Source organism: Anguilla anguilla, chromosome 2, assembly GCF_013347855.1.
Source record: "Anguilla anguilla isolate fAngAng1 chromosome 2, fAngAng1.pri, whole genome shotgun sequence".
Taxonomy (NCBI): domain Eukaryota; kingdom Metazoa; phylum Chordata; class Actinopteri; order Anguilliformes; family Anguillidae; genus Anguilla; species Anguilla anguilla.
Genome location: NC_049202.1, coordinates 26,396,634 through 26,424,108, shown reverse-complemented (window position 1 = coordinate 26,424,108; position 27,475 = coordinate 26,396,634). Strand labels below are relative to the sequence as shown.

Sequence of the window (27,475 nt, the reverse complement as noted above, 5' to 3'; positions counted from 1 at the left end):
TCTGCCTTGCCTGGAAAGGACTCCAATAGCCAGTGATCTGATTGGCTGGGGGTTCATTCATAGTGCTGCAGTGTGTGTTATTCATGTGTGTGTGTGTGCGTGTGTGTGCGCGCGCACGCATGTGCGTGTGGTGGCTAATGGGGTGGTGTTGGGCTTTTATTTTAACAGGGTGTGACACAGACTGTCACTGGACAGGTTGGGCAGGGAGCTGGGGGATGGGGGACGGGGGTGAGGTTATTTGAGGAGCAAAGGGCCCCGCCAGGTCAAAGAGAGATGGAGAGGTGCCATTTTAACAGGCCTGGCCCCCAGCAGGGCACGGCGGAGCGTCTTGTGTGTCGTCAGCGGGTGAACAGCAGCGCGGGGCGGAGCAGAACCCCTTTATGGTAGGGGCGTGAGCAGTTGCGCAAGGCAGATTTGGGGGGACCTGCCTCTACAGCTCTTGGGGTAACCACCCACGGAGAGGAGAACACACAATAAAGTTGCTTCCGGCAGCAGAGACGTGGACCCCGTGGTCCCATTAAGGCGGTCTGCTGCGCCCTGAGGTTCGTACCACAGCCCGGAGCGCGCGCTCGTTATGGACCAAGAGTGAGCAGAGCAGGAGAGCCACCTGATAAATAACCAATGAAGAAGCTGGAAGAATGCCTGGGTGCATCAGCTCCCGGCTTTATTTTTAATAGTTTAATAAAAATTACCATAATTAACCAACATCTGTACTATTCCGGGTGGGTGCAATTTGGCACCCAAAGATGGGAATTTAAATATTATCGCTGCAGGTTTAATGTTGTTTTAATTCATTCTGGCAAGGTTGGCCCGTGCAGGGAAAAGGGTCCTGTTTTTCAAGGGCCGGGCATTGGGGCATAGGCCGGCTGTGCTTTTACAGCTGGTGAAGGGGCCGCTCATTGTCTTTTTACATTGCTCATCACTTTCTTTATGCACTCGTTCATTTATTTACCCTCCCTCTGTCTGAGCGCGGCGGGTCCAGCAGCGAGATTGGAACAGCGGTAAACAACGCAATCTGTACTTCCTTCCCCCGCATGTCTACACGCACAGTCTCGCAGCCTGTGCTGCTGGCCCAGGACGATTCGCAAGGGATCGCTGAAATAGTCAGCTGGTTTCAGGGGGGGACATCACCTGCTGACTGCACTAGAGATAACCTGGGTTTGCTCTCTGTCCGAGATCTGTCTCTTTTGGCTTCGTGGACTGAATTTTATTCGCCAGAGGTCATATTCTGGTGAACTAAGCAGCGTTTGCAAACAGGCAAGCTGAAATTAGACGACTCTCCTTCCAGGTGTTCACTTACATAATGAATTGAGGTCTTTTTCTAAAAGAAGTCAAACCTGTCTACTTTCCAGCCGTCTAAATGTGCAACCCTGGGAGTTTAAACCATTTCTGCCTGTTTAATGTGCAAAGAGAGAAATGAAACTGTCTCTGATTCAAGTGGAGATGATGTGTTGCATGGGAAGAGAGGCCCAAATCCCCTCAAAGCTCCACTTTTGAGTCTACACAGTCTCAAGAAGCACATTTCCTAACTTGTTCAGAACTTGGATTAGCACAGAGTGTTTGGCAGTTGGAGGTGTTTGGTTTGCTTTGTGCCTCTTCTCTCATTTGTCATACTGCGCTTCAATGTCACGGCTGCAAGATAAGCGCCAAGAAAAGCACTGACATCCAACAGAGCAGCTCAGACATGCTAGGGAATGCATCCAATCCACGCGTTTCATGACATCTTCAAAACTGACAAAGTGTCTTCAGGTAAGAGTTATAGGTGGCTGTCATGGTGCACAGGTGTTTGGATGCAGACATCCTTATTCGTTTAATGGGTCAGACTCAGTTCTGTTTTCTCTTTTTTTTTACACCAGAAAACAAAGAACATTCTTATGATATTGCTGTGGGGGTGAAGCACTGCGATGCCATTATGACAACATTATGAGAACAGTTTTTTTCCTGCTCTGGTAGCGTGTGTTTCAGTGCTCTCCTGCTGTAATTGGGTTACTGTACAATAAAGGCGGGTAATAAAGAGTATAGCAATGCCACTGCACTGAGAAATATGATGTTGATCAATCCTTCACCCCCAGGCCCTCCCACACCCTCAGTGCCCCTTATCAAACCCCTTGGCACAAACAGGAAAATATATCACAATCAGCAAGAATGACACGTCATTTTAGACACATCTGCCATCTGTGGATTCAGCAGCTGTGCTACTGCGTGTGTGAGGAATATCACAGTGTGCGTGTGCGTGTGTGTGTGTGAGTGCGCGTGCGCATGGGCGTTCGTGTGTGTGCGTGTGCGTGTCTGTGTGAGTGTGCGTGCGTGTGTGTGTGTGTATTCATTCTCTTCACCAGTATGTCGGCATACTTTGTGTACTGTTGGTTATCTTTGCCCCTCGGTCTCTGTGCATCTATTTCTGGGTTCTTCATTCTCAGTATTGTGTTTGCAGGGTAGTGATGCTGTGTATTTTTGTTTCACAGGAGTATAACATCCATGGCTGGTGGGTGGGGGAACTGAATGGCAGCATCGGAATCGTTCCAAAAGACTTCCTGCAGCCTGCCTACATCCTGTGATTTCCAAGAGGTACCAACTACTTTGTTACATTCTTACTAGAGTGTACCACCATCATTTAATTGATGCAGTCTTAACAGTTTATATTGTATTACTATGCCTGATTATTACACTCTAGCTTTTCATTCATGCCAAGCATTGCTGCCATTCCCCTGCATTACTTGGCACCACTGTATTGCTACTTACTATAATGTACAGTCTATGGCACCTGCTCAACAGCTGAATTAACGGTAAAGGTCTGTGAGCTGTGATGTGTAAGGAACTTGGCCCCACACACCACACAACTGTATCGAGACTCACTAACAATGAACTCCACCCAGTGGCTAAATGTAGAACTGCATGCCAAGCCAAGGACATGCAGAAAATCTTTGGATATGTCCTTTCTGAAAGGTTTTGCAGAATCATAATTACAATTATTATTAAATAAAGGAATCATGAATGTTAACAGTAAGTGTTAAATTTTTTATCACATATTATCACATATTACACATGTATTCATATTCAATAGATTTAAACACTAAAATATATTTTTTGCAGTAATGTACAGAACATTTTGCAAAATGTACAGAAACATTGTGTAGTAACAGAAAACCTTTAAACAAAAATGTTCTAAAAATCCATATTTTACATTAGTGGAGGCTGCAGATGATAAATTAAATGTAGAATGACATTATACACCTTACAGAGTAAAGGAGGTCACTTCTTGCCAACAGACAGCAGTTAAAAAACCCATGCAAAAATAAAATCTCAAATTTAGAATCTGGTAACATTAAACTCAACCTCAGCATCCGATGTGCTAACTGGGTCATGAACTTTAGAGGATCATCCAATAAAACATATTACGCGAGGATGAGAAATAATCCTGTTTTGTGGCATTAGTGACTCAGAAAGAGAATCACATTAATACTGGCTTATAGGTAGCAGCTCCACCATGTGAAACACAAACATTGACTCTTGAACCACAGTAATGACATATTGATTTTTTACAAAGTGACCAGCAAAGGCCTGAGACTAAGGGAAGCACAAGCACACGCATTCTCTCTCGCTCTCTCTCTCTCTCTCACACACACACACACACACACACATGCATTCTCTCTTGCTGTCTCTCTCTCACACACACACATGTATTCTCTCTTTCTCTCTCTCTCTCTCACACACACACGCACACACACACATGCATTCTCTCTCGCTCTCTCTCTCTCACACACACACACACACACACATACACACACCAAATCCTTGTCTGTTCACCCTCGGCCCAGAGGGAGAGACAGAGCTTGAGGAGATAAACACAGACAAGGTTGCACAAACACTGCCATGGTGTCTCATCTGAGATCTTGTCAAGGGTACCATGAAATTCCAGTGCTTGTGTTCCTGTGACCACTGTTTCACCCATATACGAGAGAGAGAGAGAGAGAGAGAGAGAGAGAGAGAAAGAGAGAGAGAAGAAATGCTCTCACATACATAGCATGTTTCCTACACTCAGGACACTTACTCAGAGTAGTCCTCTGCAGAGTGACTCATCAGTATGATCGCACACATTAGTACTCATTATCTACAAATGCAAGCAGACTTCATAATGAGAAACTGTTTCGGTTGCTGTCCTTCTATTTAATTATAATTAATAAGGCAGACAAATATTGCATTTCAGTATATTCTAAACTTCATAATTTCCTTACAAAATTCTAAATATGCTGCCATGTAAAATGGGGTATATCAACTATGTTATGTTCACTTATAAAGCGACACAAACAGTATATATATACTGATACTCTTTAATCTTCTGAAAATTTATTAGAGGCATACCAAGATTGCGTTCATATTACATTCAATTCTATTCATATAGCCAATGCAACATATTAGCAGATTCATATCCAGAGCAACTTACAATGAAAGTACGTGCACCTGAGTTACGTGAGCAAATGTTACGTGTCTGACCCAGCTAATATCCAGTACAAAGTACAAGTATGCCTTCTGGTGAACGTATACAAAGTTAGAACCATATGATCATACAGATAACACCCTATTTAAACCAAAAGCATTCTCTAACAGTCCTTCTATGATAGTCCTGTTTTATTTGTTTCAGGTCTCTGTGGATGATGATATGGGAGGTGCAGTGACACGCCTTTGCTGAACACTTGAACGCTGACGACTAACTGAGATTGCTTTTTGTTGTGTGGAACCTAATATAATACGGAATATTGACACAAGTACCCCAGGTTTTATTTTAAATTTTTATAAAAGGATTAAGGATTTTCCCTTTATTCTACCAAGCCCATCATGGAAACACATGATATTACACAGATATCCTGAACCACTCCATAATGTACAACAAAGGATGAATCCTTAATCATAATTCTAAAATCTTATTTTAGATTCAATTACCCTGTTAAATGCTAGGTGCAACTATACAAACGTGCATTTGTATAAAATTATACCTTAAGGGTCATGATGGCCAATAATCAGAACATTATTGTAAACTGAGAATATATGTTTTATGTGATGTTTATCTTAAATGTACTTTACAAACATTTGTGATTTTTACATCAGTAAAGGCCCTTTCTAAAGCTTGTTTTACAATGGCATTGTTTTTATGCAATAAACACAATTCCATGAGACATACTATAGGCTCATGTTGGCCACTAGGTGTCAGGAGTGTTCTAGAATAGGACAGATTTGTTTCAGTCTACAGGCCTGTATCAATACACATACTAAACATCAATAGAATATTTCTTCACTCTATGTCCTAGCTGGCCTATGTCAACTGTTACACATTATTTGCAATGTATCCAAGTTTTTTTCTTATTGTGCACCTGAATTGCATACCTCTCTAAGCAATCTGTAAATGTACTGTCCATATGTTAAACTCTGGCAATGTAATAGTATATCTATTGCCAAACCAATATTTTTGATTCTTAACCAGATTTGAATTATCCAGCCTTATGCTATTTTAACTGGAATACACTTCCTAGTTTTGCAATGCTTTTGCTACTAATGTCTTTATCAAAATTAGTATCAAAAGAAGTGGTTCATTCATTTGGTTTCTGTGTAGGACATCTGTATATAATAAACACAAACTTTTAAAGTACATTGTGAAGTATACAAACCTAGAGGCTTAATATTGATTGTATAAATACCAAATATTGCTTTGGTATTTTTTATTTTTTTTATTTTTTTATTTTAAACAAGCTCTCAATCACATTACAGGCATCAGATAAATATAAAACATGCGTCAGTGCTCAACATGTAGAATAGCATCTCTTCCCCAGAGCTCTCCTGAAAGCCTCACTTTCCATTGTCTTTCATTAGTCCTCTCAGCATGATATCACCATTCATCTCCTCGCCTGCATCCAGCCTCCTTTATCTGTCAAACAAATCCTTCTGACTTTGCCCACCCCTCTTTCAGAATTCTCCACATCCCCCATCTCTCAGTCTCTTCTTCATGCTTCATGTTTGGCCACGCCTCTGCGTACATCTCGCCTGCCCTCCTCATTGCCTCCTGTCTGTGTTCTCAACTCCCCCCCCACCCCCCACCCCCCACCCCCCAACTCTCTGCCACAGGAGGATGGGGGTGATTAGGAAACTCTCCTACCTAACAGGCCCCTGCAGTCCCTGTGAATAATGGGCTAATTAACTCAATCAGATGGGGGAGGCACAAGATGAATTTCACTATCGCTCGCTAACTTTTCTCAGAGAATACCTGCCCCGAAATGTTATTTTCTCCAGCAGGACGCATCTTAGGGCCTGCGTGGCCTTGCTTTCCCTTCTTTGTGTACACTAGGGGTTCAGATGCTAGACCTGGGGTCTGTGGATTTGCGGCCCTACAGTGAGCATGGCGATTTTTAATTCAGTGTCCTGGTAAAAGCCTGTTGCAAAAAGGGTGTATTGTAAGCATCGCAGAATGTATGAAATGTATGTATAAAAAGCATAAGCACTAAAATTCTGATAAAAAATGTGATTTATTTTCAAATCTCCTCAATATAAAGTAATTGTAATTGAGCGGTTTAGATAGCCCCAAGTGGAAAAAACACTAATAATGAAAAACAATTACGTGTAAGTTTGCAGCACTGAATTTATTTTTGAAGTCAGTTACATTGAGCCAGCACACACCACCACCACTGAAGCTCAGGAAAAGTAAAATGTTTCCCCTGTGCTGGTTAGTAACCTTGTGCTTCCACCACATAGGCCTTTAAGCTGTTTCTTAGTCCAAGCACATAGATTTGCAACCTTACAGAAACAGAGCAAGTGGACAGTTTAATAATCCGGCTTATATATTTTCACATATTTGAAATATGGCATTTGATAAACGTGTTTTTCTCTTGATGAGTTTGCTTTTCCTTATATTAAAAAAAAAACCAGGACACTATGCACTCAGTGCTGTAAACATGACAGAGTGTTTTTGATTTTGTTCTTTTCAGCTTCTTTAATATCTCGATGACAGCGACCAACCCAGAGCACACAGACTGCAGGGTATTAGAGAGATGTACTGAGGCTAACAAACAGCCAGCTCCGGATGTGAGTCCGATATGAATGCTGCTGCATTTACACATGCAGTGATCTTTCACACCACTCCCTCAAACGCAGCCCTTTCTGTTATCCATATAGCTTCACATGTATTCCCCTCCCTGAGCAACACCCAACACCCTGCAGTTTGTTATAATTATTATACATAACAGCATACATAATATACAATGGCATCAAAATATAATTATACCCTTGAAAACAGTAACAAAAAAGAGGCACATGTTGTTTTTCCTGACGAAGTACAATTTTATCCTTTTAGCATCACTCAGACCAACAAATAACTATTCTGAAGGGCCAACTACAAATAATTTCATGTTTTTAAAAACATTATGATGTCCCACTAAATTGGCTGAAGCTGAAGCACTTTTACTGGGACGTCCTCTGGTCTCAAGGGGAGTTCCCAGCTGGCTAATCGAAGCGCCATCTTAAATGCCCAATATGGCTCAAAAACTCAGTCAGATGCAATTGGTGTTTGTGGAACAGGTTTGGTAAATGTTTGTAATGCCAGTCGTTTTTGGATTGACTCTCACCAACTGTTCAAACCACATTTTGTAGATTGTGTCCTTTTGTGACAAATTTTAGCTTTCCAGACATGCTTGTGGTGATATGTTGGCACCAAAAATGTAAGGCTCTTGTGAAGAAAAGTGTCGTGAAATAGAGGTGGACCTCTTCTATTTTATTTTCTGCTCCTAAAATCCTCATTAGAACTGAAGGAAACAGGGATCCATAGTATGTTAGGAAATTATGGCTAAAATACTTGGATTCAGTTACCACTGAACCTCCAACTTAAGAGTCAAAATTGGCATTCCATCCCATTATTGATCATTTGAACTGGGCATTTTATACAGACTGCAAATTAATACAACTTTCCTGGTTCAAGGTGGCACTTGAGCAAGCCAAGATGTCTAGGAACTAGAGAAATGCAGCCTGGAGAAATGGTCAAAAATCCCTCCGTTGCACGTTTCCCCCACAGAGCTACCAGCCAGTCAGTAATGGCATGGTCCAGATTCAATCTAAAACCAAGGGATCATCCACACCAAAGCGGTGTCTTAACCAAATAAGCCTCCCAAGAGCTGTTCAGAATACATCCAAGCATACTTTTAGCAAAATAATAACTCTTTACATTCTTTTGCTGCACATAATTTATAGCATGTTTTTAAAAAATATTTTCATGGATTTGCGTAAACAGGTCAGTCAGCATAATTATCCCTGTCTGACAGCTTGCAACAATAGATCACTTGTTACGGAAGATAAAGTGTAAAATAACTGGGAGGTCACTTTGTATGGTGAAGTTGCTTTTCTTACTCAAAGTCACCTATGTTTTGCATGGCATGTTAGGTCATTTACTACAATCAGCAGTGAAAAATGAAGACCGGAAGCCTCTAATGAAGCCGAACGTTTTGTTTGTTTTTTCCCCCTCTCCCTCTTTCATCTGAGAATGGGAAACAAGATTCCAGTCCCCAGGCTAGAATGCATTACATGTCTCACCCCGCCGGGAGATTTGTTTCGCAATTCTCTACGCGGTAAAACCGCCATATTAAACGGGCACCATGCATTATCCCACGATGGGTGACAAGAAGAAACACAGGACCACCAGTCATCCCCCCTGACCCCACAGCTCGACGTCCCCAAGGACACAACGCTCAGTCCCTCACGCACAGCCCAACAACAGACACACGCCAAGTGGGGTTTAAAAACATTTTATTTCCCATGATAAAGTGCATCTCAGGTTTTAAAGTAATGTTGACAAATGCATGTGTTGCATGTGGCATGACCTCACTGAATATTACAGTTGACAGACTACAAGCAAAAATGAAAAACCCCATACAATAAAACTATGAACAATGGAAGCATGATGAATGTTGCCTTTGCACACAGATTGTTAAAATAAATGATTTAAAAACAATATCCACACTTTCACCTATTAGTAGCTTTACACAATCGGTCAAATTAAATAATTTAATGTGTGTTTAAAAACAAGTCATTCGAAAGCCAAAATACATACAAAAGAACACACAACAGAACGCATGTAAACTGAATAAAATGGGAAACAAGGTAAGCATGCTTTAACATCCCATCCTTTAGTTTAGAATGTGTTAGTGTCATGACTGGCAAAAACACCAAACAGAGTCACAGTGAAACCTGCACTGTTACTGCCTAAAATGTAACATAATCATTCATGTGCACACATGTGCACTGCAGAAGATTGATTGATCAACACACCAATCACTCTCACTATTTGGCTGGCTCAGAGAGAAATTTCAACTCAATCAGAATTTGAAAAACAGACTAAATTTAGTGCATGGTGTATAAACAGTTCGCTCAGGAATAGCACATGTACAGATGTGTGTACTGACAGAATACAGATTTTCACATATGTAGTTATATTTGAGAACAGTATAGCTGAACTAAACACCATTTTTTCTGGGCCTGGCCATGGATTGTGTTACATCAGTAGTTTCTCATTGTCAATAAGACCATTTTTCAACAAAATATATGTACTATTTTTTTAAAGGCAGCAATTAGCACAGAATCGCTCCACCTAGCAGGCCATGCAGAGATTGGAGGGATATCATAACATTCTCACAATACTGAAGAGCATTACAGCGAAGCTCAACTGCTACAGTGCCACAGTAAAACAGTGAGAGTGCTAGGACCTTCCACGGACCACACCCCCACAGCAGTCTGGAGGGATAAGCCTGAGGGAGTGCATATGTTACCATGGAAACCACTGGGGTTCATCCCACTCTCTGTTGTGGCCAGCACTGGGGCACAGAAGGAATGCATGCTAAAGTTTGAGTCCTTCCCCTCCAGAAAGACTGCTAGAAATGTTTACATACTGTGTCAAAATGGTATGAACCTCACCCTCACACTCTCACACAAACACTCAGGTACATGCACACACAAAAACCGAGCTCTTATGTTCTTACGTCTCATGTTCTTATGTTAACCTCCTCGTTCCTGTGGTTAAAGTGAATAAAATCTATACTTATTTAGTATACAGAATTATTTTATAAAGGTCCAGGCCTTGTAAAGCACTTTCCAAATGGTGCTTATATCCAATCACTCACCTGAAAACATCAAATATCCAATCGGTCACAGACCTAAATAAAGCCACCATTAAAATGTAAAAACCTACAATATGATTATGACAAACAAAAGCCACAGAATGCATGGGCTGTGTGTGCAGTCAAAGACAAAGATGGTTCTAGAGGCACGCAAAGACCTTAACACAAACTTCATACATACTAGACTACTGACTGATATTTATAATGTTTTCCGCAAGGAGACACTTCTCAAATGAACTGTTATCTAGAGCACATTGGTAATCCTACAGAGATCCCTCAAAATGATCCTGAGAGTTCATCAGTCAAGTATGGAAAGTACAAACCAGAGCCATGCATTAAAACTGGGACCCTTTTTAAGACAGCTTGCTCTGCAAGCTACAGAAGCTACAGACTTTGATTCCCTTTGTACATTTGAGCCAAAATGTCACACTGCAGGCTCAAAGAACACCAAACATTCAAGAAGTACACCACTGGTCCCCACAGCTGATTTCCCCAGCTAACACGCACTCAAAGCACTGGGTCACCCATCTCGATGGACGAATGACATCACATGCATTTACACTGCCACAACAATGGCACTTCTTAAGTATCTGGGGAATGAGTTTGACACAATAAAAATCGATGATGTTAATTTGCCTTCCTTATAAAAATCCAGGAAATTGAGTGTGTGATGTATTGAATGGTAAAGGCAGAGCCTGAGTATGAACAGCACTGGGTCAATGGAAGAATGGGTTTCCCTTTGAAGCGACTCCCAATGCTACTCATCCGAGTAATGGCTTGAGTAATGGGTACAGGTGCCTCATGACAAAGACTGAGCTCAGCTATAATGACAGCCATAAAAAAACAGTTATCAAGTCCAATGGTAAAGCTGGCCAGGTTAGAGAATATCCCTGTATGCTGCAAGGGACACCACTGCTCTCCACCTCAGTGGTGAGAAGTAGAGAGAGTACTTCAGTGTTCAGTCATGGCATTACATTGCCCAACTGGAATTCAGCTACTGTTCTTGGATCTTTCAGTACATAAAGAAATCTTACATCAAGCTGCCTGATCAGCAGTTAGAGGCAGTTCTCTGGTTGGCCATTAAAGTCAGTGTGGTTGTCCATCTCGTGGGCCCCAAGCTCCTGGTTGTCCGTCTCAGGAACATCAGCTTTGCAGTCATCTAGCTTGTGGATGATGGTTTCACCCAGCCGAAATACAAAAGTTTCTGGCACAATGGCCTTGCTGTCAGGATCTTGTATGCTCTCATGGACACCAGCCTCACTGGCCCCAAACATGTTGTTGATGTGCATGTCAGAAATGTTGGCTTCACCCTCCTCCACTTTACTGGCCCCAATCACAGAAGTGATGGAATATTTGGCATCATCATCTTCCTTGGTGTCATAGGAAGGCTTCTCCTGGATATCATCACTGTCGCCTAACACTATGCAGTCATGCTCACAGACGTCAGCGTCTGTTGTCCCAGTGCTGGCAATGTAAGCATCTGTCATATGGACATCTTCACTGGTGTCTACCCCATGGGTGTCAGAAGGAGCGACAATGGTGTCAATGTCCTCAGCATCAGATTTGGAGTCAGAATTGGATTCACTCTCATGGTAGTTGGCCCTGGAGGCACTGGTCTCATAGGCAATCTCATTGGTGTCCTCCTCGACAGTGATCTCCATGGCCCTATTCATAGAGATGTTGCTCTCATTGGCAGCTACCTCATAGACACCTGTGTGATTGCTGTCCATCTCCTTGGCACTGTCTCCAGTTTCCCCAATTACACAGACATTAGACACATAGACAACTACATCGTGGACTTTCTCACATGTTTTCTCCTTCATGGGATTCTCCTTTCCTCCAATCACACAGTTGCTGGTCTCATGATTACTAAGCTCCTCCTCATAGGTGTGCTTCTCTTTGCAGCTGGTCTCAGCACCTTCAATCACACAGATGTTGACTTCATGGGCACTACTCTCATAGACAACTTCATTTACATTTTCCTCATGGGCATCAGCTGGAGTGACCTTAAAAGTGTCAGAATCCTGAGCGTCAGGTTTGGATTCATGCTCATAGGCGTGGGTCTGATAGACAGGCTCCTCACTCGCGTCCTTCTCCTGGATGGTACCCATCCTCGCCTCAGTCACACAGGTGTTGACCTCCTGGGCACCTTCCTGGTGGACATCTTCCTCACAGACAGTTTCCTCTTTCATGGCTCCCACCATTGCTGAAGCTGGACTGACATTTAGAATAAAAGAGTCCTTTAGGTCAGGTCTGAAGTCAGGAACAGAGTTGCTACCATAGGTACTGGCCTCACAGACAGGCTCCTCACTACCATCCTGCTCCTGGATGGCACCCTTCATTGCACCAGTCATACAAATGTTGATCTCCTGGACATCTTCTTTGAAGGTCTGTCCTTTACAGGGGTCCTTCTCCTCAATGGCTGCCTCCATTGTCCCAGTCACGTAAGTTTTGTACTCAAGAGTAACAACCTTTAGGACACTTAGTTCATTAATGCATTTCTCTTCGAGGCTGGCCTCAGTTCCCCTAATCACACAGGAGTTAGTCTCATGGACATCAACATTTAGGGCATCCTCCTCATTAACGTGTTCCTCTTCAAGGCTGGCCTCAGTTCCCCTAATCACACAGAAGTTAGTCTCGTGGACATCAACCTTTAGGACATCCTCCTCATTAACGTGTTCCTCTTCAAGGCTGGCCTCGGTTCCCCTAATCACACAGGAGTTAGTCTCATGGACATCAACATTTAGGGCATCCTCCTCATTAACGTGTTCCTCTTCAAGGCTGGCCTCAGTTCCCCTAATCACACAGGAGTTAGTCTCATGGACATCAACCTTTAGGACATCCTCCTCATTAACATGTTCCTCTTCAAGGCTGGCCTCAGTTCCCCTAATCACACAGAAGTTAGTCTCGTGGACATCAACCTTTAGGACAACCTCCTCATTAACGTGTTCCTCTTCAAGGCTGGCCTCAGTTCCCATAATCACACAGGAGTTAGTCTCATGGACATCAACCTTTAGGACATCATCCTCATTAAGGTGTTCCTCTTCAAGGCTGGCCCCAGTTCCCCCAATCACACAGGAGTTAGTCTCATGGACATCAACCTTTAGGACATCCTCCTCATTAAGGTGTTCCTCTTCAAGGCTGGCCTCAGTTCCCCTAATCATACAGGAGTTAGTCTCATGGACATCAACCTTTAGGACATCCTCCTCATTAAGGTGTTCCTCTTCAAGGCTGGCCTCAGTTCCCCTAATCACACAGGAGTTAGTCTCATGGACATCAACCTTCAGGACATCCTCCTCATTAACGTGTTCCTCTTCAATGCTGGCCTCAGTTCCCCTAACCACACAGGTGTTGTCATTGTGACCACCGGCTTTATGAGAGTAGGTCTCTTGGAAATCCATCTTGTGAGTTTCAGCCACACTAGCCCTGATATCAAAGTTTTCCTCATTTTGTAAGCTGGGTAGATGAGGAGCAGGGCTGGAAACAAAGCAGAGAGTCATTTGCATTGCCTTAGTCATACAACAGTTCCAAGAGGGCTCCCCAGTCCCAAAGTCTGTCTCAAGCTGCTCAAGGCTGCATTAATGTCTATAGCAGCTTTATTTACTGAGCGAGGACTTTGGGATCTCCCTAGGATGAAGTGCTAATCACAGAACTGGGTGCATTGGATTTTCTGTCTCATTCACAGGCATCTAACATGTTGTGTCTGAGAAATAAAGCTCATTAAAACTTTAACACTCAACGGAGCAAACATCCACAGTGTTTTTGTACATGACAGGCAGCTATGGCTATGAAAATCAATTAAGAATAATTAGAAATATGTAGGTGATTTAGGAATCCACTGTCTTGGGCCTGTATAGAGGCCCTTGTATTGATAAACCCAGGAGATACAATTATTGTATGTGGTGTATGTCTTCATTACAGACTGTGTCAGTCTCTTTTTCGATAATAAAAACAGATGATTCTAGCATTACTCCCTGCTGGAGAAGTACAAACTGTACTCCATTCTCTTATTGGTCCAGGAATGGGTTATTGTAGTGCTGTTTGGGGACTACAACAAAAATAAATATACGCTAATGAAATTGTGGAAAATATTTTAAATCAAAATGACTGTTATTTCTTCAGTTTGGATATATTGAGGAAATTAACTCTGCAGCACGAAATGCAGTCCCTTCATCCTTTCTTTGTAATACACTTAATGAGTGCCTTTATATAGCATTCAATGGTGAAGGACACCTTCAAATAATGCAACAGGGCAACTTATCAAAAAATTACAACCTATTACTACATATTTGTATTTTGAATAGTGTAGAGGGTTTTCAGTGGTTCCCATACTTCTACTTACACAATCAACCGTGAGTTCATGTACTGATAATTAAAAAAAAAACTTTGATAACTGATTTTAAAAAACTTGATTGTGTTAACCAGGAACCACTAAAAAACTGAAATAATGCTTGAAGAAAATTAGCACTATATACTAAACAATTAGTACCTTGTTTTTTTTAAATGCACTGATCTAAGGTTTAACTATTTTTATGAAGACCCACTAAATAATATTTATTTTCCAAATCCTGTGAACATATAAATGGATTCATACCTGTCCACGGATTCATATGAAACTGAAGGAAGGCTTGGTTCCTGGACCACGCCCTCTTCTTCCTGAGCCCAACCGCGATTGGAGGAAGCATAGGTGAGGATAGCATCTGTTACAGAGTAGGGGGTGTGTCCCTGCACACAGTCCTCAATGTGGCGCACAGGAAGCTGCGTCTGCAGAAACAAGTGCAGCTGACTGTCCGAGAGGCAAACAGTCATGTGCACCACCCTGCGTACAGACACACAGTACAGAAACTTATTATTGTGATATACATTATGTGTCACAACTGCAATCAGTTATTAAAGAACACATTCACTGTCGACATGCATATGTGAATTAACTGTAGAACTGCGCATAGTCAATATGTATACTACTCTAAAACAATTAAAAGAGGGACACAACAATGCAGCACAAAATGAAGCCACAACAAACAACCAGTAGCCGGGATTAAGTCACGCTATTGCAACAAATGTATATGAGTTAATACAGAGGTATGCAACACAAAGCAGTCATTAAAACACTATAAAGCTCAATTAATTATACTAGATGAAAATTAAGCCAATAAAAGCTAATTCTGAGCTATTATGACATTCACATGCTTTGTTTCAGTCAAATGTTGCTGTTACCAGACATCCACCTGGCTCTAAAAGGTTGATTCTGCTGTGCATGCTTATCATTTTAATATTTAAAATATGTGACATGTAAATTTAATGAAGCTGATGGCACACTTTAAAACATGTTAAAGTGGCTGTCCTGAATTTTTCAGCTTTGGTGGATTTGGTGACATCTGTGATGACTGGTAGTCACAAAAGTTCATTTTCACAATCCAAATACCGGAGCTCCACTCGAAACAAGACTATTACTAGGAGCATATCCACTTCTTATTCTCTTTGTCGCTAATTTTGCAGGAAGAAAACTGCCTAGAAACAACTAACAGCGAACCAAATGTACATACATGGCCGAGCAGCTGCACACAAGCCTAAGATCACTATGCTAAGCGTTGGCTGGAGTGGTGTAAAGTGCACGTCATTAAACTCTAGAGCAATGGAAAGGCATTCTCTGGAGTGATGAATCACACTTCACTAACTGGCAGTCCGACGGACGAATCTGGGTTTGGTGAATGCCAGGTGAACCAGTACCTGCCCGAATGCATAGCGGCAACTGTAAAGTTTGGTAGGAGTGATGTAGGGTTGTTTTTCATGGTTTTGTCAAGGCCCCTTAGTTCCAGTGAAGGGAAATCTTAACGCTACACAATACAATGACATTATAGAGAATTGTGTGCTTCCAACTTTGTTGCAACAGTTTGAGGAAGACCCTTTCCTGATTCAGTATCATGACAATGTCCCCAAGCACAAAGCAAGGTCCATAAAGAAATAGTTTGCCGAGTTTGGTGTGGAAGAACTTGACTGCCCTGCACACAGCGCTGACCTCAACCCCCGAATACGATCAAAGAACTTGGGAATGAAATGGAACACTGACTGCAAGCCAGGCCTTAACGTCCAATATCAGTGCCCAACCTCACTAATGCTCTTGTGGCTGAATGGAAGCGAATCCCTGCAGCCATGTTCAAAAATCTAGTGAAAAGCCTCCCCAGAAGAATTTTGGTTGTTATAGCAAAGGGGGACCAACTCCATATTAATACTCATGGTTTTGGAATGATATGTTCAACACACATATGCACATACGGGTGTGATGTCCACATACTTATGGCAATGTAGTGCAGCTCCGCCCGTTAATTGTGTGATCCTCCCTTAAAAGTATATGCATTAAGGAGAGAAGAGCACCCACCGATGACTCGCTAGATTACACGCATACTGCACTTCCAGCCCCAGACGCCTGTTTGATCACAAATGACACTTGTTTCTGGGACACAATACGTCATATCTGTGCCTGAAACAAGTCACAAAAGCCTTAGTAAATCTGGCCCAATGCTGCCTGGCAAGGTAATATCGAGGACATTTCAAATTTTACCTAATTTTAAAGATGGTTGTTGGATTTTAGGCACATGTTCTTTTGCATTCGGTGTACCCAACACCACCAATGGATAACAGCATATAGAGGAGGAATTAACGAATACAAACACACTGAATTGATATTGCTACAAAAACGGCATCACAGGAATCGGTATCAAATCTGTTCTTTTTTAATATGAAAATCATTTATCTTTTTTACAAAATCCATTTGAATGTCATTAATATTAAACAGCTCTGTTTATAATGTTTGCTGAATAAACTGAAGCAGGCAGTGTGAATTGGCCAGTCCTCCAAGGTAACTAATACCTACGGTTATCTTCCACTGCTCATTTTAAATGCAATTCTATGTTGTCACTGTCCTCAATTTAGTATCCTCGAAGGACAGTGGGTATAAATGTATACGTTGACGATGGTCAGTATTTTTGTTCTTTATGACCTGTATTTCAGAACCACACTAAGTCCATACGTTAGCTTGTAGTCACCAGATCATTATAAACTAATGCACGACTTTTAGCGGGCTGCAGCTGGGCAACAGAGACTGCGTGTAAACAGCACGGGCTGCTGTGAGCACAGCAAACACAAGCGAGTGATATGAAGACTGCTGCCTTCCAGTGGGGCGGTGAGATTTATGGTGTTCATTTTCACTGTGTGGGTCCGCAGAGGGTGTGTGCAGACATGCGCAGCCAGGGATCCAGAACAATCTATCTCCATCAGCCACAGCCTCTCTGTCTGTGTAGGTGAAACTAGGCTCTCTGACACCAATACACACACACAAGCCCAAGCATACGCTCACACACACGCACACACACACGCACGCACGCGGGCGCACACACAAACACGCACGCACACACACGTGCACGCACACACACACGCGCGCACACACGCACGCACACGCACACACACGCGTGTGCACACACATACTTCGCTGTAGTGACGAAGACTACAGTTCAGGAGGTCAAAGTGCGCTTTCTGGGATGAGGAAAAGTGCATGGATCCAACTGCGGACCACATAAATCCAAGGAGAATACCACTATTGTAATAGATTATGTGTTGTTTTTACGGTTTGTGTAATAAAATACAAACACAGATTTTGCTAATACTATTATAACTACTGGAATATAACCATTGTTTCACTGGCAATACAAAACTTATGTTTATGTATAAAACTGACATTGGAATTAATGTCACTTCTAGGCTGTTTGTCACCTGCTTGAATAACTTGAAACCACATTCACTTTATGGCAAAAAAAAAAATTGTAGTTACACAAATTTTCTCTAAAAAATGTTTTCTTCTATCATATAGTTATGCACACTGTTAATTTTATTTTATAACATATTATTGTTAAAATAGTATATTTAATGTTTGAATTAAAGTTAAGTTTTACTTAACCATATCAGTTCGTTGAACATATTTCCACCAGGTACTCTGATATGCTATTTCCACCAGGTACTGTGATATGCTGACATTTTTATACATTATAAAGCATTGGTATGCCCTATTGCCATATCATGTGGTTGCTCCGTATAACCTAGTCTTGTAATGAAAGACAATACACCTGAACTGACACTTTTGATTTTGCAGATATACTCTAGTGAACACATCTCTTTATTAAGCAAAAATGTCTTTATCCTCAAATAATAGAGCCTGCCAACTAATCCATATCATACACAGGCCTAAGCTTGGCATATACCAGATATGGACATGTCTCGTGGACAAGATGAGAGATTGCATGAGGGGTTATCTATTACATAAACCTGCTTAATCTGTGAAAAAAAAACCTGAGGGTAGTGAAAAAATGTGTAAAACACCTTAGGGCTCAGAGAGTTCAAACAAATTTCTGAAAACCATATTTATTGTTTAATCTGCCTAACATGTTGTGAAAAATAAGATGTCTGTTTACCGGCCAAGGGATTTTTCAGATTGTTAGCACACTTGTTAATTAAGGGAAAATAATGAATCAATACCAATATAACACTGTGGCAAGCCTATAATCTAGCAAATCTCAATGTGTATAATGATAACAGAAAGATACATGTGCAGATTAAGGTACTTCAAAGGTTTAAGTGCAATGTTTTTGCTCACAAAATGCGTGCATGCAAGTTAATTCAGACCCCTTTCCCCAGTCTCATTTGACGAATACAAACTGAATATAAACTGAGTATATTACATAGAGCAAGACAGTCTAGCCAGGTGTTGAGTAACTTTATGAGTTTGCGCATCAGATATTTTTAATTATTATTATTTATTTTTTTTAAAGAAGAGTTAAGTTTACATTTAATTTCATGAGAAATTCATGATTATCAGAGATTTACCGTGGTATCGATTTGGTATCAATATAGAGTTACCAAAGTTGGTATTGGTATCAAAGCCAGACTTATGGAATCAGAACAGCACTAATAGGCAGTAGGAGGCACTCACTTATCCAGAAAGTTCTGCAGGCCTCGCCGCCTCCTCTCGATGAAGTCTTCATTGCCGAAGGAGAAGAAGAGCGTCTTGCCAGGGAGGCCAGGAACAGGACTGTTGAATAGACAAGGTTGAAGCAGTCACTACAGGGCACCGACACAATTGCTGAGTGTGCTCGGTACTGCGAGGGCAACGCAAGAGGAAATGTAGACATAATCGCATTACCACACTTGCAGTGACACTACTAAGGGCCAGTTTTTCCAAAAGACTGTGGCTAATAAGTAATTTCTACAAGGTGGCAATATCGATGTCACATTTACTAAACAGTTGCAACAGGTTAAAAACTCTATTAGGATCTGATCTGTGGGGATTACGACACTCTCCATCTTTTGTTACATTATTTAATCTGCGCATGCTTATGTCTACCTGCGGTGAACGCACTAAAATAAGGTGGAGACAAATAGAAGAAACACCCTTTTTACACCCAATGACATCATTTTGTGTTAGCACTCCAAAATGTTCTGCTCTCCATTCGTGTGCTGCTATGTTGTAATACACCATTGCGATGCTGTACCTTGTGGACCGTCACCTCCATTTGCTCATCTGTAAACTTACATATTTTTGTTTGTGCCTTCGCTATTTGTGCCTACTTGCACCATTCCCATTTCTAGGTATTTTGTAAGAATTCCATATTGTTTAGTCTCCAACTGTAAAATTGCACATTCATGTCTATGATTGGGTTAGGTTATATGCAATTATAATCGCATATTTGTGATCTTAGACCTTAAAAGGGTTAATGCATCAGGGTAACTATAGTTTTGAATTTTTCCATTAGTTTTTATTTCTATTTAGCTTTTGATTTTGGTTTTCTATTTCAGCTTAGTGTCTGTTACTTTTCAGGGGGAATATACAGTTTCAGTTTAGTTTGATTTTCTGAAAATGACAAGTTTTAGTTCAGTTTCAAATACTATTAGTTTTAGTGCAATTAATTCTTACAACTTAGTTTAACTGATATTGCTATGATAATCAACTTCATGGCACACCAATATCCATTGTAACAAGCATATCCTACATTTCATTCCTAATCGAATAATATATTTCAATGCACACTGAAGACCTACACCAAAAGTGTACACCGCACTACATAGAAATGAAACCTTCAGGTTCCTGTGACCTTTAGATTCCAAGTTCAGTTCCTTAAGTACTAGTCCACACTACCGCCCATTAGAGGCCGGAATGAACCACTGTACTACTGCGTCAGAGAGTGCAGTTCATTAACACAACTATGTGTTATATTGTCAGTAATAATAGGTCACCACTGTGTCAGTAATTACAGGTGAGAACGGCACCACTGTGTCAGTGATTACAGGTCAGAAGGGCACCACTGTGTCAGTGATTACAGGTCAGAAGGGCACCACTGTGTCAGTGATTACAGGTCAGAAGGGCACTACTGTATCAGTGATTACTAGTAAGCACTACACCCAGTCTGCCACTGTGTCAGTTGTTGAAAGGAAAAGAAAGTTTATGACTTACACAAGCCCAGAATTCTTCTGGAGCTTCTTCTTCAGCCACACAAATTCGCTGTAGCGACGTCGCACACAGGAGGTCTTAGCCGTGAAGGCCTTGCTATTGGTCTGAGGAGAAAAGAACAAACACGACCAGTGCCCTCAGCATTTTTAAAACAAGAGAAACTGAATTTCAACGCACCACTTTCTTTATCATACTTCCTACACCAATCTAGCATTTAACACAAAAACATTCAATATTAAATCTTTCTTAAAATTACCCTTTAGCAGTAACTGACCATTATGCAATATTAAGTAGGCTACATAGTTCAAGTCCAACAAAATTCCTAGATATCTCCGTTCCTAATTCTAAAATCTGAGGCCTTCACAGCCTCATTACGATGATACCTTCAGCTTTTACGATATTTTTGTCATTAGCTATTTCACCCAATGGATATTCAAAATCAGAAATTTCTGTCCTTGCCAATCCGCAATCTAGTGTAACAGGTTTTGAACGTATCTATTAGCCTAGCAAGCAAGTTCAGATTTAATTAAATAACTTATAATAAAGAAAGAAGTTGACAAAATATCCATAAATAAGACTGCAGGCTCAAATCATTGATGGTGCTATGCTGTGTTGTAAATCTCCACTTTACAGATGGGGATTAAGAAAAGAGAAGCAATTAGCATTTTCCTGCAGAAGCTACCTCTTACATTTATAAAGGCCTGCTATTTCCAGTATGTTCCTCACTCTCAAACTGGTTTCAGTTGCACAAGAGAGGCTTGCAAACAACCCCATCCACCAGAAGGAAATGCACACTCCAAGTGAGCCAAAAACACAACTGCTAGCTGGCTGAGTAAAGATGCACTCAGGGTATCGCACTGCACTGCGGGACGTGATTACCTATGATGGGAGACATAATCAATTCCGTATTGAATGGTGAGGAATCAACTTTCTTCTCATTGGCAGAGGATGGCTACAGTATAGATTGAGATTCTTCCAGAGAAAATCCAATCAGACACAACCCCTTGACTTAATCAATCAACCAATTTATGTAAATGTTTCCCACCTTCAAAGCGAAAATTCCACCTTCAAAGACGAGACACTTTTTTTACAATAACAGTGCATGACATCTCTTAAGAATAATGCTTGCAACGCATATAATAACTTCATCAGAGGATAGTCTTGATGTAGTACAACTGTAAATATATTTCTGGTAGTTAATAAGTAAAGATAGTGGAAGGAAAAAAGGTAATATCATACGAATGTGTCTCATTTGCCACTTTCACATAAAATAAAAAAAAGGTTTGGCAGCATTGTACACTCAACCTATTTACACATGCACCAACTGGGCCGGGTAAAAGCTGTAGCTTAATATTTGTATACTCCAAAAGTGACACACTGTTTGTGTATGGAGCCCATAAAATGAAAAATGAATCTCTACTACTACCAGATGTTTTAAGTAACAGCTCTACACTTTACATTTCAATTTTAGACATTTCAAATTTAACATGACACAAAGCCTGATAGATGTAAATCACATAACAGGCACTTTTAAAAACACAAACCAGTTTTGTACTAAATAATCAACAGCCACTGTCAATATGTCAAGCACATACACAATATATAATGTAATTTACTGTAAATACATGAACAAAATTTTCTCCCGTGGGAGCATGCCCCCAGACCCCCCTACAGAGTTTGAGGTTTGGTCCCTCACCACAGTTTGTTGGAAAACTGTGAGACACTGGATTCTTTTAATAATCTGCATGAAAAGTTTAACTGTACAAAAATGATCATTTTTATTAATAACTGCACCGCCTCTCCCCACACTGCCATGTTTCCATCTGCCATGCAGGTTTGAGTACAAAACACACAAACAACATCCGGCTCATAGAGGCCATTTGCATAGGCAGTTTTAAAAAAACTGAATGAAATCTGACTAAGGTGAGCAAAAATGTAGCCGCCTTAACCGAGTTACGTTTACTCTGATTTTGACCTTAGCCCTATTAAGATAACTGGATAAAGGTGTTTACAGGACAACATCCATAGTCAGAGTACTGCCTTCGGGCTAATATCAAATTAGTAATGTGCACCTAAACACAGCCAATGTCACCCTTCCAAGGATCTGGTTCCCCATCATTTTCATCGTCTTTGGTATTTAAGACTTTGAACTATGAGTTATTTGCATGGCTTTTTTAAAAGCATGAATAGGGCTGGGCGATAAACCGCATTGATGAATACTGAAAGTTTTTTAAGCGTGATAACAATGATTGCCGCTATGCGGCGTATCACCTTTCTTTTGTCTATTTTTCTTTTAATCATACTGTACCTGATTCAGTAGTAAATATACAAACATACAAAGGCAAGGTTAAATCCAGGAAAAAAACAATACCACTCCCATCAACTAGGTGTTGATATGATACACACAAAGCAGCAAGGCCTTGTAGCCACCATGTGATTGACAAAAACACATAATATGATCACGTGAAAGTTCTGCGAGCTTGTTGCTAATTGGCTGTCTTATCAGCATCCAGTAGATATCAGTGTTGATGTTTTTTTTACCCCAAGAGCATTTCACGTGGCCTCTGAAGTTAGGTTGTTTACTATGGCATCAGGTATGATTAAAGGTCCCACAGCATAGAAATTGGAATGTACCACATTTTTTTGGTTTATGAATAAGGAAAAAACTACCAAGTTAAACTGTCTGTTAAAAATTGGCCCATTTCACAACTGGGCTCCAGTTAAAACAACCAGTCATTTTTAACATTGTCATTCACATAAATCTGCCCTTGGTCATTTCCACTTTTTCATGGTAGTAGCATCAACTAGCAAAATCCACAGAAAACAGCCTGTTCAGCTCAAAGAGTATGAAACTCACTGGATTTCTATTTTTCCATGTATTGTATGGCTATTGTAGGCCGCCCCATTTTAAAGTACAACTGAATAAGGTTATCAGATATTATTTGTAACATATACATCATATTTCACAAAACTCCATCCAAGAATGGCTGAATAGTGGATGAATGAGTACTGTTGCTGCATACTGAGGAAAATGAAGTCATATTGGTGTCATTGACTCCTTTATGCTCTGAAAACTCTTGTTGCACTAACCACCCACAGCTGTTGTTGGCCAAAATGTTTTTTAAAAAAAGACTGCAGGCTTGCAAACTTACATTCTCCTAAAATTTCGTTAAAAGGTTTGTGCCGAGGACCACCAATCAACAGCCAACTCACCTCTTTATGCTTCAAATACCAATAGCAATAATGCTGCTTTTAAAGTGTAAAAAAACACAGGTTTTGAACTCGTCTGCACCTACTGCAGGGACATCAAACAGGCAATTAACTCCTCAGATCCAATTTGCAAGGGTGCCATTAAAACTATAAATTACCATTAAAGTCTCTTCCTCTAGCATTACCACCTCCTCTGCCATGAAATCTATAAAATAATCCTCTTGCTTTAAAACTTGTAACCAGCTCTTTGCCACATGTGGCTATATATTTAATTTACCATTCTCTGCATTTTGAGGTTTTTTTTTTCTTTTCCAAGTGGAGGCTCCTTTTAGTGAATGGTTTAGGTTTAGAAAAAGAATTCCAATTCCTGAGAAAGACACCAAGGTGACCGAATGTTGACTTTTTTCATAATAAACATATTTCTTGGAGTTAACAAGTTTAGGTGAACTGACCTGAGGTTTCTTTTAGGCTTTATCGAAGTATGCATTATCAAAATATACTCACGTGTAGAAATATCTTAAAGTCCACATAAGAATTCCAAAAGCCCTCATTCTGAACCCGTGGGTCTTGGACTCGAACAGCAATGAACTCCTGCAGAAACAATTTTTTTTTTTTTTTATGTTAATATGTTACCTGGAAATGTTTGAACACACCCAGAATCTACACAAGCCACACAGTTTTATGAGGTAGGGCACCTCAATTTAAATATACCATATAATTAGCACTGTGTGCCCATTACTGTTTTTAATGTAGTAACTCTCTGCTTGTAAAACACAGAAAGTACCTGGGGTAGCATGCCCTCCTCTATCTTACCTCCAAGATAGAGGAGGGCATTATTTTAGAAGCAGCTTCTTTGGTATGCATTTTGCTCACAAGAAGGCTATGATTTGGTTTGGACTGACAGTCAATATTGGAAATCAAAAAAAATCTGATAGAAACAGTTCAATGTCTACTACCACCAAACAAGGGTAGGTAAATATGATCAATATGAAAATGAATTTGGTAATAGTAAATTCCGAACAGTCCGTGGTCTGCCTGGAAAAAGATGCTGATGCTTGCCCTAAACATACCATTCATTATATTTTTTTTTTCAGCAACAACACTGCAGGGGGGATAACATATCTACATGAGGCAATGATCAACAAAGAAGACAGTAGTGGCAAATCAATGAAACACTCTTAGCTTTAATGGAAAAGTCCCGTGAAGCTGTTGGCCTACCTATTCCACAAACATACTATTGTTAAATAGGGAATGTACTAACTTCCTTCTAATACACAATAAAGCATTCATGCAAATCCAAAAAAAACAAACACGCCAACCCTAAGAATGCAATTAAGAGAAACCGCATCACACCGTATTAAAAAACCAGTTATGTTTCTTTACCTGCTTATCAGTCACACACCTTTAATGCAGCGAATACAGGTGAATGTATTAATTTATTCACATTTGCCCCCATGTAATGCATGAATTAGGCTTCGCGGTAGGGTGTGGAAGTTGTAAAACAGGAGGAACATCGCATTTTTACACAGTTAAAACGGACTAATGACAATACAAGCCATTGTTTGAGTAAACTGTGATAAATTCAATATCAGCAATGATTAAAATTAAAAAGTTGTCTACTGTGTGGTACAACTGATGTTCACAAAATATTGAACACCACCCACTATGTACTCACAGATATTGGTTGGATAATGTAGCAAATATGAATTAGCTTTTTATTTTATGTCTCAAATAAAAAAAATTTACTTACGTCTTCTTCCAGAATTTCGTTCATCCTAAAAAATGTTGCGCAGCACTGAATGCATCTGTCAGAAGGGGAAGGAAGAAAAACATTGCAAACAACATCCAACATGTCTGCAGTAGCTTACTCAGGCTTACTCAGCCATGTGTGGTTTCCAAATACAAAGTGTCATCCATGGAAGTAATCCAAAGTCCCTGATGAGCAGCTTCCTTCTTTTTTTATCACATGACTGTTAAAAATTACAATATGGTTTCGCAAGCAAGCTCAGGTATTCCATTCAAATTCGACTTCTTTGAGCTGCAACATAAACACACACTCACCCTTCATCTTTGCATCTAGCTGGGTACAATTTCAGGAACGTCATCAGTTTAGATAAAAATGTGGTTAAAGAAAGCACCTCAAGTTCATATAGTAAATTTCTACTGTCGGATCTTTGGCTATTAGTATATATATGGACCAGTTGCCAAAGTACAGCACCCTGTAAGTTTAGCCAGGTGAGTGAGTCTCCCCTGTGCCCTGAGATGAGCTGTAGCCCTCCCTCTTGCTGTGTCATCAAAAATCCCTGATCAATCACATTCACACACACACTGTAATTTCATCAATGTTAACCACCTTTTCAATTGACTGTGTATATCTCACGTCATGTCTGATTGATAACCTTGTTACTTGAGTAACGTTATGGTAGGCAGACGGCACTTTTATCGCTTTAAGTACCGATTAGGCATCGTACTAGTTTTCACACAGTTCTGGCAGAACGAACGGTGGCTAAATTAGCTTCTTAACTAGCTAGTTAATTAACAAAAAGCTGGCAACTGTCTACAGCGTTAGACCGATTATCAAGCAAGATAAATGTGACTAAATAAAAAATATTTCGTGAACCATATCTGCTGCCATAAATACAGACTAGCTAACTTAGCTAGACTAGTTAACGCTAGAGCTAGTCGTTACGTTATCACAGCCAAAGCACCACGGTGAAATACATAGCATCACTGTACAACAAATTATTCGCTATGCTGACCAGTTCGCCACATTATTACAATTTAACATTAAAACAATGAATGCTACTCATTTCGTATCAGATTGTTGACATACTTGCTAGCTAGATGATGGCGCTAATTCCTGAATGTGACCAATGTATGACAAGCGAATAGTACCGAGCTACAAACACTAGCTACTCCTGGTCGCTAGCTAGCTAGCTAACTAACGTTGGAAACTTACTTTTTCGTGATGTTCACACGTCATCTGCGATTATGCCTTTAGACTAACTGTTGGGTGATTTCATTTAGTCAAAGTCGCCAAAAGGAATGTCTATAATGTCACATTAAAAATAGGTTCTCCAACTTTTAACGTTAGTTCGCTAGTGTTGTAACCATAGGCTGTAAGCTGTAACCACTATTATCCCCGTTTGAGCGAGAAAGCTCCTTGCCAGCTCCGTGAAGCTGACAACAATTGGAGACTTCCGGTTAGAGGATTTCAAACTAAAAGTTCGGTAAATGCAATTCTTTGGGTTTTTTTTTCTGTTACTAATACAGTTGGATATAATTACACATTATACTCATATTTAAATCCATACCTTTAACATTACGTAGTCCTTTCTGGAAAATCACGTCCCCAGCAATTGTTGCTGGTGTTTAAGTGTAGCCCAGCCATGCATTTCTATACATTCTCAGTTCAGTGCTGGCTCATTTGCATACCAGATTACTGATAAAAACTAAAAATTGTTACCAAATGAAAGGGGGTATACATTTACTCTACAGACCCATATCTTCAAGATTATGCAATAATTTCTTTGAAATCACGTTCCTAACCATTGTTGCTGGTGTTTTAGTGTAGCACAGCCATGTATTTCTATACAGTCAGTTAAGTACATTACATTCT

The 27,475-nt window shown here is 40.5% G+C and overlaps 2 protein-coding genes across 3 annotated transcripts in view; one reads left to right on the top strand and one right to left on the bottom strand.

Moving 5' to 3' along the window:
* The window catches only part of skap1 (src kinase associated phosphoprotein 1), a 176,943-nt gene extending 171,299 nt beyond the window's left edge, over positions 1-5,644 (top strand). For both annotated transcript variants that reach the window (XM_035403793.1, XM_035403792.1), the window contains exons 12-13: positions 2,466-2,568; positions 4,643-5,644. In XM_035403793.1, the coding sequence (XP_035259684.1) occupies positions 2,466-2,558 (93 nt within the window). In that variant the 3' untranslated portion in view covers positions 2,559-2,568; positions 4,643-5,644. The remainder of the gene's footprint in view (positions 1-2,465; positions 2,569-4,642) is intronic.
* An 867-nt stretch (positions 5,645-6,511) lies between these two features.
* On the bottom strand, positions 6,512-27,043 carry LOC118220126 (mucin-22-like). Its single transcript, XM_035403758.1, has 7 exons — positions 26,816-27,043; positions 25,607-25,661; positions 24,361-24,447; positions 20,650-20,750; positions 19,132-19,230; positions 14,743-14,967; positions 6,512-13,625 (listed from the first exon to the last, which is right to left on the bottom strand). Exons 2-7 carry the CDS (start codon positions 25,628-25,630, stop codon positions 11,204-11,206), a joined length of 2,958 nt encoding a protein of 985 aa, XP_035259649.1. The 5' UTR covers positions 25,631-25,661; positions 26,816-27,043; the 3' UTR covers positions 6,512-11,203.
* Positions 27,044-27,475: the final 432 nt, after the last annotated feature.

What these genes read in the sequence shown, in the direction of transcription:
- LOC118220126 (XM_035403758.1), bottom strand. Translation starts at nt 25,630, where the DNA reads ATGAACGAAATTCTGGAAGAAGAC. An exon ending in CTGCAGAACTTTCTGGATAA is followed by an intron (nt 14,968 to 19,131) that starts GTGAGTGCCTCC and finishes GTCTGTACGCAG; the next exon opens with GGTGGTGCACATGACTGTTT. An exon ending in TCATATGAATCCGTGGACAG is followed by an intron (nt 13,626 to 14,742) that starts GTATGAATCCAT and finishes CTTTGTTTCCAG; the next exon opens with CCCTGCTCCTCATCTACCCA.